This window comes from Ipomoea nil, unplaced genomic scaffold, assembly GCF_001879475.1.
Source record: "Ipomoea nil cultivar Tokyo-kokei standard unplaced genomic scaffold, Asagao_1.1 scaffold2494, whole genome shotgun sequence".
Lineage (NCBI taxonomy): Eukaryota > Viridiplantae > Streptophyta > Magnoliopsida > Solanales > Convolvulaceae > Ipomoea > Ipomoea nil.
In genome coordinates, this window is record NW_017618922.1 from 468168 (window position 1) to 478085 (window position 9918).

The 9918-nt window shown below is 34.7% G+C and overlaps 1 protein-coding gene across 1 annotated transcript; it reads right to left on the reverse strand.

The window, feature by feature from the left end:
• Positions 1-1380: 1380 nt before the first annotated feature.
• LOC109153479 lies at positions 1381-5573 on the reverse strand. Its single transcript, XM_019301348.1, has 7 exons — positions 5051-5573; positions 4565-4774; positions 3901-3996; positions 3635-3769; positions 2910-3156; positions 1740-1777; positions 1381-1651 (listed from the first exon to the last, which is right to left on the reverse strand). Exons 1-7 carry the CDS (start codon positions 5447-5449, stop codon positions 1550-1552), a joined length of 1227 nt encoding a protein of 408 aa, XP_019156893.1. The 5' UTR covers positions 5450-5573; the 3' UTR covers positions 1381-1549.
• Between the last annotated feature and the right edge of the window lie 4345 nt (positions 5574-9918).

A 9918-nucleotide genomic window follows, 5' to 3' on the forward strand; every position in this document is an offset into this window, starting at 1 on the left:
AAATATGTGAAATATTATTCAGTTTCGTTTTATATACATTGCAGTTTCATTTCACCACAACTACAGTATCATTTTGATTTAAGTGCAGTTTCATTTGATAATATATAAAATAATACGTGAGGCAGTCTGTTTAGATACACTTCAGTGTCAGTTTAGATACACTGTAGTTTCAGTTGGTAATTAACACACTAAAAAATGCGGCTCCGTTGACAATAACGGCGTATTGGGTGCCGTTTTGACCGCGGTACACGCGGTCCACGATCCACTGATAATTTGCCGAGATTGTCTCATCTTGAATAAACTTAGCTTCTTTATACTTGCATGTTATTTAAGCATGTTTGCAATCTCCTAAACCGTCTACTGTTCACCAAAATTTTCGGTGAAAATATTCTCAAGGTTTCAAGAGAACAGATACTCTGGATCAATTGACTTCATCAAACGGCTCTAGGAGGCAAAGAATAGGTTGGAGTCTTGGAGAATCTGAAGCACAGAAGCAGTACTTACTGCATGACTTGGCAAAGCCAGTTTCATCTCATTACACAAGCAGGGCTTCCTCTGTTAACCTGACAATCTCAAAATAGAGTGGCCTTTCTTGTGATCCGCTTTCAGGTTACTCGTGGTTTATTGTATAGTTGTTGAGATTAACAAGAAACAATAACAATGATTGAAAGTAAAGAAGACAAGATTTATGTGGTTCGGCAAAGTGGCTTTACATCCACGAGAGCGAAGCTATACCTTTATTAATTGTGATGGTGATACCACACCTAGAGATACAAGTCATACAACAATGTATTTATAGGCATCTACCCTTGTACCATGGGCCCAACCCAATCTGTTCTACTCCAATTTCTTATATGAGACAAACTCAACAATAATGTTTTCAGGGTTCGACATTAACAGTCACAGCTAAGGTAGGAAGTGGAACTAGGATTGTTGAGTGCATTTGGAACAACTGATTTATAGTTTCATTTGTTCGACTGATTTATGACTTGACAAAACCATTTCTTAGTAATCATCAGTCCAAAAGGAAATACTCAGATTTTGGTCAAGTACATAGAGACAGAGGTTACTTTCAAAAAAAAAAAAACATAGAGACAGAGGTTTATATCAAATGACAATACAATAGGTAGTTCAGTTGTAGAAATCAGAATTGCTAAGAAATACAGAATCTTGTTCCTTTTGTCTGGTTATTTTTTTAATATATTGTTCTATTGAGCAAATGGTTTCTTGTCTTCCCTAATTCATGTTAAATATCTCCAACCTGAAAAAATCTAATGCTGCTATGTAATGTTCTTTACTTCTTTTTAATGAATTCATCAAAACCAAAACAACCATTTAAATACAATCTCTTGGATCAATTACACTTTTATTTTTTGTGTGTACATGAATACTATTTGTGACATTAAATGTAATTTTGTATTGAACTACATATACATATGTTCTTAGCTGTCTATCTACCTAATTCCCCTTCCTCTACACCAACACAAGAAAAATGGGATAGAAGGATTTTAAAAAATTAGAAAATAAAAGGGAAAAAACAATACATGTATCATGTCTCAACTACCTTTTTACCTTCACATACATCGCAAGTTACAAATCCAAGACCTTCGCAGTATGGACACTTTGTGTCTTCATCTACCCATTCCAAAAACTGAGTGACATAATAAACTCCAGATTAGTATTCTTAATACAAGTTCTAAAAACTAAACTGGCATAAAATGATGAATATTGATCTGTACCTGTGGTTCAATATTTGGCTCACCACTTCCGTCACATTCTGCAAAAGGAGAATATGTTTTTATACACATTAACAATGTAGAGATCCATGTCTTGATGTCCCTTGCAGTTTGGAATTATTTATTTAAATGAAACAAAATTATGTGAAGTCAAAGAAAAACAATGACAAAAGTTAACATTGTCATTCCACTCCAGCAGAGCAGTGCACTAAGTACAATGTAGAACGCATCTCACTTGTGTTTCATCACATAATTATAGTGCTAAGAACCTTTTTTAAAATGGGAAAATTGTATTTTTGGTCCTCCAATTATACCCGTGGTACACACTTAGTCCCTAAGTTATATGCATGATCATTTTTAATCCCTAAGTTATGTGCAAAATGACGATTTTAGTCCCTGAATGACCAAATAAGCCACATTATTAACTCTTATATTGGTGGCAAACATAGTCCTCGAGTGACTAAAATCGCCACTTTGCACCACGGGACTAAATTTGTACCAAGGGTTGATGATCACGCATATAACTCAGGAACTAAATTTGTACCACGGGTATAACTGAAGGACCAAAAGTGCAATTTTTTCTTTTAAAATTTCGATATCGCAAAGTGCCAGTATATTTGTAGTTGATAATGATCAGAGCCATCTTAACTACCTCTATCATTCTCAGTGCAAAAGGTCATGTCCAAAAAATGGCAGATGCAACACTTTAATCCTGGTGACCAGATTCTTTTCAAAGAGCATTTATTTGATATTCCAAAGATTGGTGAAAGAAGCCCAAACAGTTTTAACTGAACAGGCAATGCTTACAACAAGCAGTGCACATGCAACTTTTTGTTCCATATTTCTAATACATTGAAAATTATAATATTGTGATCCTTATCCTTTATTGTGTATTGTGTATTCTAAAGAAGAGCAGTTTTCTATCAAAGAAAACATCTCCCTCCCTCCGACCCTCCACATTTACCCATACACATAAATGTAATAAATAAAAGGATCCTTCTAAAGTTTATAAATATTAATTCCACATTTACAAAAATCAAGACTTGTCACATTTGGTGGTTTTATATTACTGGGAGCAGAATTTTAAGTGTGGTTTTAGAAAACAACTTAATATTCCAACAAAATTAACATAAAAAGAGAGTGGGAGAAAAATACAAGACAATAGAAAAGTACCCATGCATAATAAGCGGCCCTCTCCACGGCAAGAGAGACACTTTGTTGTTGCCTTGCCACTTGAACTCTTGGTTGCAGCTGGTTGCATGTTTCCCTTAAGCCTCGACGGTTCTTCCCACCGGTTCTCTCCAAGTAGAAACACCCGATGCTGGGTAATATCAGTTTCTGTGTCACCTTCTTTAACAACTTTCTGCTCAAATTCTGATATTTCCATTATAGAAGCAACTGGTGCTCCATTTGCCCGTGCCTGATAATAAAAGGATACAATAAATAACCATAACCCAAAAAGCCAACATCACCGCTTTGAATTCTGTAAATGGATTTATGTTGCCACATGTTTGGTACAACTCTTGGGAGGAATCAATATTGCAACATCACTCCTTTGGTTTCTGTTAATGGATTTATGTTGCAACATGTTTGACAACTCTTGGGATGACATTTTCTATAAGATATTATGCATAATTCTTCTCTTCAAACTATGTGCTATGTGGTTACACTTGTATTCTTGAAGTGAACTTTTTTCATCATTATATAGTACCCTAGAGAGGCATGTGAACAGTGAAAAAAACCTCAGAGGACTATTTATTCTTGAACAAAGAAGGTTGCTATCTAGTACTTAGTGGAGTCATTTTATAACTTGTTGTTTAGATTTGGAGTTTGAGACTTAGAAACCTGCCCGACATACTGAAAGTTTTCAGAAATGCATAGTTTCTGTTTTCACACACCTCTGGAGAATTCACATCATGTTGCTCCGGATTCTTATTCAATCTCAAGTCAGATTTCTCAAATGTTTGTTCCATGTATAATCTCTCAAGAAGTTCTGAACTCATAATGCCATCTTCTGTGGCTCCAAATGAGGCCTGAAGCAGCAGAAAAGTGGAAATATAAATTAACATTACAGTTAGCTTCCATTTAAATAGAAATTCACATTAATTCTTACTTTCAACCTTCCTTGAAATTTCATACTTATATATGAAAGCTCAGATCTCACCTGCCAAGTTTTTACAGCACGCTCTGTCCCTGAAGAAAAACTGGAATATTCCATGTCTTCCTCACCACAATAAAAGCCCAGCTTTAGCAGTGCCTCCTATAAAAATTCAACAATAGTATAATTAAGGATTAACAGTCATTACAAAGATTAAGTGGTTAGAAACACACAACGTAATAAAAATGACAATGCAAGAACAATGTTAATGACATTTCTTAATTTTAATTACAAAGCAAATGCAAAATAGCATTTTGTGACATCAGAAAGTTCACAATCAACAATTAGATAATGCTTTGGAAGTACAAACCAAAAGATTGTGTCATACTTAAGGATCCGATAAGATGTGGTTCTTATATAATGACTTACAAACTAGTATCTTCAGTGTTCACGAAAATAAAATAATAGGACAAGTGCACATCAATCAGCAAAATATAATATATACAGTGGCTAAAGAGCAGTTTTCTCATGTCTTGAATCTCAGCTGTGATCATTACTACACAACATATTCTCTCATCACATGATTGCATAGGCATAACATAACATATAAACATAAGTTATAGTAATAGTATAAAACGCTACAAAGAGATTACTTGTACTGGAGAAAGTCACAAAATGATTAACAATAAAATGTTAATTGACAGAAGACAAAGTTCATTAGTTAGTAGACCTGCATAAACCGAACATCATCTCCTTCAGATCCCTTTCTTAAAGTTTTCCTTTTCTTCACTTCCCCGGCTTCTCTCTCTACTTCTTTAACAATTTCCTTGATAACCACCTCCTCTTCCTCTTTTGTAGCCTCCATGACCAGTGGCACTGCGATTGATCCACTCTCTGCAATTCTATTTACATTGTTAACCAAGTCACCCTCCTTCAATACCTAGACCAAACAAAAAGATTCATCATTAGGAGTACTCCCCACTGAAAGAATTCACAAGTTATGTGGATTTCAATCAATAATTGTCAAAGGCATACAATTTTTTTCCAAAAAAAAAAAAAAAAAAAAAACAGTATCTTCATATTCTACTAATTAGTAAAAAATAATCGACATTCAGATGGTGGAGACTAATTGAAAAAGGAACTTATACTGAGGATAATTTAACTAATTAAGCAAACATTTAGCACAAATTGTGGGACACAACAGCTAATCCCTCACCTGCAATAACTTCACTATATTAGCAAAAGTCTCTGAGACGGACGCTTCCTGCAATGGGCTCCGACTTTTGAGCTCCTGAATTTGAAGCTGCAGGGCCTGAATTTCTCTTAGAAGAGCTTCACGTTCAGCGTTCCACCGCCGCTCTTCACGGAGCCACCGCTGCTCCTCCCTGAGCCACCGCTGCTCTTCCCGGAGCCACCGTACTTCCGCTCGCTGCTCAAATCCCGAGCTGTCTCCGCTGTTAGAGGGAGGCAACGCGAAGCAAATGTGAGATTTCGAGAGAATTTCAAGCGAAGGTTTGAAGAAAAACGGAGCTCTTGTTGTTGATTCTGATAAAGATTGCGGTTTTCGGTGTGTTATGGTATTGAAGCTGAAGGTCACTGGTAATGAAATCGCCATGGATGTGGAGAGAAATGGCCCCTGAAGGTATGGAGAGTTTACAGGGGAAGACAAGATATTTTTGGCGCAGATTTTCGGTTTAGTGCCGTTGGAAGGGCGTTTGTGGTGGCGCGTGCGGGAATGGGTAAATTGTCATGATATGGTTAAATTACAATTTCTTTTTATATATATATATAGGCTCTGTTTGGCAAACCTAGCTGAAAAGCTATAAGTTCGGAGCTGAAAATTGAAGAGCTGTTAAGCTAGCTGTTATGATTGAAAGTGTTTGGTAAAATTAGCTTTGTGATAAGCTGATAAATGTAAAAAGATTGAAAAGGACATCTTCATAAAATTTAAATTAGTTTGTTTACATATTAAAATTTAACAGTTCGTCTTCCAAAAAAAAGTAAACATTTTTTAAAATAAAACTATTAGCATGATCATGATCTAGCATCCCATAATGAAGTAGCAATATTGTCATTGGTTGAAGCCATATTGCTAATTTAAAAATAACATTAATAATAATAATAATAATAATAATAATAATAATAATAATAATAAGCTAAAGATGAAGGGATTGACGTGAAAGTTGGGATAGGGGAAGAGAAAGGGTTTTAATTCATAAGGTTAAAATATGTTATTACTTTAAAATAATAAGGGTAAAGATGGGAAAAAAATTAGGAAGCTAGTAGCTTATTTTGAAACGCTATCTAAAATAGCGTTCTAAAATAAGCTCTTATTTTAAGCTAGAAGCTTATTTTGGGAACATTACCAAACAGAGCTTATAACTTATTAGTAGCTTAAAATAAGCTATAAGCTCCTAGCTTAGCGTTGCCAAACAGAGTCATATATATATATATATATATATATATATATATATATATATATATATATATATATATATATATATATATATAGGTTTAAGTTCCCGTGCGAGTGAATGCTTTTGGTGCGGTTGTGCGGGTGATTAATGTGCGTGCCTTTTGTACTTAATGTGCGTAAGGTTTATGCTTAATGTGCGTGAGTGTGTAATGCTTAATGTGCGTTAGTTTTGTACTTAAGGTGCGTGAGTCTTGTGCCTAAGGTGCGTGAGTTGTGTGCTTAATGTGCGTGAGTGTGTACTTAATGTGAGTTGTTGTTGAAATTTTAAAGTGTGTGAGTCTTGTGCTTAAGGTGCGTGAGTTTTGTACTTAATGTACGTGAGTGTGTACTTAATGTGAGTTGTTGTTAAAACTTAAGGTGCGTGTGTTTTTGTACTTAATGTGAATGTATTTTGTTTGTGTTTAATGTGCGTCTCTTGTGTATTTAAAGTGCGCCAGTGTAATGCTTAATGTGAGTCCACCCGCACAACCGCACGGAAAACCCTCTCCGCACCGGATCCCTTCCATATATATATATATATATATATATATATATATATATATATATATATATATATATATATATATGAGCATAATCAAATGAGAACAAGGTCTTCTGGTATAAACTGAGGATTGATCTGAGCTATTCATCAGGTTTATGAATGGTTGATAGTTTTAGTAAAAAAAGATATAGGGTCAATTTTATAATTATTAAAAATTTTTAAGAGTGAAGTTCATTTTATAATTATTACAAGTTTGAAAACTTGAAATTTTAGTAATGGTATAATCTTAACCTTTGATTTCTTAACATGGAGAGTGTGGACATGTATACAATTTTAAGATGGAGATGTTCTCATCTTGAAAGATCTAATGAATCATAAGCATTTAAAAAAAAAAATGTAGCGACATTTTTGTAAATAACTCAAATTTTGAAGTGCAAGTAAAAATGTATTAAAAATACAAGTATCAACTTCATAGAGGTCAACAATAGTACAAGTAAAATGTAAAAATATTACATTTTTTCTCAAAAGTATTACGTTTTTTCCTTATAAGTAACATATACTTTATTCTTGATTAGTATTATATTTTCAGTATAAACATTAACTTTCATATTGATTCGAATCGATCCGATCTATCTCACGAATAATACACGAGAATGTGATAACTATATTATAGAGGACTATGAGAACAAATATGGTGCATTGGATTGTATTAATGGATGGTTTATATTAATGTGATTTATTTATTTATCTAGGCATTTTTTAGTCAGTAGCGTGTGTGGTGTTAGTATTGTGGGGGGTATTTTGGTAATTGCTCAATTATATTTAATGTTGCACCCCTTTTTTCTCGGACCCTGATATTTTGCGTGTGTGTCATTAGTCTATATGTCATGTGCATGGCCTAATGTGGTCGTGTGCCATAGTTTGTATGTTGTGTGCATAGCTTTAGTAATTAATAGAGCCTGAGTTCGTAATCTGATGTTTAAATGAACGCATAGTGTGCCATTGTTTATTAAATTATGTGCATGATACTAAGTTGTCGTGTGCCCTAGTGTGTAACACAAGCTGCGGTTGTGTCCATTGATTTGTATGGAAGTCTCTCACTCTCGTCGTATAATGTAGTCGTGTGCATAGGTTTATTAATTAATAGAGTCTAGGTTCGAAATCTGATGTTTAAATGTACGCCTATTGTGCCATTGTTTATTAAATTGTGTGCATGATACTCATTTGTCGTGTGCCTAGTTAATTAATTATGTTAATTGCAATCCTTCTATAATTATACATGCTCGTAAATCAATAAATGTCTTCTTTGCCCTCTTTTAATGATTTTAGGCGTGAATCACACCATTATATGGACAAGATCTCAGCCATTAATCTATTAGATTGAATGGGTATGATTTGTCCTCACAGTCTTCTATATATTAGTGTCCTCATGTGAACTCAACTCATATATATATATATATATATATATATATATATATATGGAAGAGATCAGGTGCAAAGGAGCTCCCAGGTGAAAGATGGGGTGAAATCGGAGCCGTTGATCAAATTTAGATCAGCGGCTCAAATCAATGAAAAAAAAAAAACGCGTCCTAAAAGGAAAAAGCAAAGTATAAAGTGACGCACCTTAAGTGTTACAAAGACACATCCTAAGTTTTAGAATGACGTACCTTAAGTATTAAAATGGCGCACCTTAAGTCTTAAAATCGCGCACCTTCAGTTTTTAAAATGGCGCACCTTAAGTGTTACAAAGATGCATCTTAAGTAGTAAAATCACGCATCTTAAGTGTTAAAATGACGCACCTTAAGTGTAGAACTTATGGACCTTAAGTGTATAACTGACGCACCAAAATGTTAAAATGACGCACCTTAAGTGTTAAAAGGATGCACATTAAGCTTTGAAACGACTCACCTTAAGTTTTAGAATGACACACCTTAAGTTTCAACAAAAATCGCACCTTAAGTTCTCAAGTGTATAACTGACGCACCCAAGGTTGCAGTAGGCGCTAGGCGCTAGTCGGGCGCCCAGACAGTGCCTAGCGCCTAGGCGGAATCTAGGCGGCGCTAGGCGAGCGTCAAAAAAAAATAAAATAAATAGTGGTAGACTTGCCGTTTGACAATTTTAATTAGGTTGTTTTCAACATTCAATCAAATACCACAACCAAATAAATGAAATAATGATAATATATAAGTCATAACATCATAATAATATTAAAATCAATAATTAATGAAAGACAAAATCGGTCAAAATCATACGAAATCGATCAAAATAAGACGAAATCGGTCAAAATCGGACGACTCAGCCGAGTTGGCCAACTCAGACGATTTTGGCCGCCTAGGCTGTAACACCCCACTTTTCTTAAACTTAATTACAGTTCTAAAAAAAAAATCAAGATAAACTAAGCAGCGGATAGACAACTTAAATAATAAACAACTTAAAACAAAAATCAAGTTCTCATCATGCAAACTAGATATATAAGACATCAAAATGCAAATAAAGCAATCATGCTCAATATACAATCTCGGTTAATCATCCTCCTATGCAATCTAGTGCAATACTATACTCACATGTAACCTTATGCACACATTCTCATTATGCAATCTCGTGCAATATTCTCATTATGCAATCTCGTTCAATACTATAAGTATACTCATACACTCATTTGTAAAAATATAATACTTTTTTGTGGAGGTCTCTTAGAGCCACAAGGACTCGCTTGCTTTCTTTTCTTAGAGTTGCAATGACTCTCTTTCTTTCTTTCTTTTCTTAGAGTCGCAATGACTCGCTTTCTACAAATAGACGAGGTAGGAACTTCATCGTATTGTGAACGAACCTATCCGGGCACGACGTCTAGCCGGCCTAATACTCATCTCGTCCACCGAACCACTCTCTTGGTTCTATGCTCAAACTCTGTGGAATTAGGTATCGAACTATCAGCGTGCATACCCCCTAACCAGGATTCAAAGCCTGGTATGTAGTTTCCAACCTCGTAACGTGGGAATACACCGCGTTACATATACTGGGACTGCAATGTCCATATCTTTCATCCGAGAGGACATAGTCCAAACGGGATCCTCCAAAACCTCACTGATATAGATAATATATATATATATATATATATATATATAT

Bases quoted from the DNA above. Each gene is read 5' to 3' on its own strand.
- LOC109153479 (XM_019301348.1), bottom strand. From the start codon at position 5,449: ATGGCGATTTCATTACCAGTGACCTTCAGCTTCAATACCATAACACAC. The intron at 3,770-3,900 runs GTGAGATCTGAG...CTGCTGCTTCAG, and splicing joins GTGCTGTAAAAACTTGGCAG to GCCTCATTTGGAGCCACAGA. The intron at 1,652-1,739 runs GTACAGATCAAT...TATGTCACTCAG, and splicing joins AGCCAAATATTGAACCACAG to TTTTTGGAATGGGTAGATGA.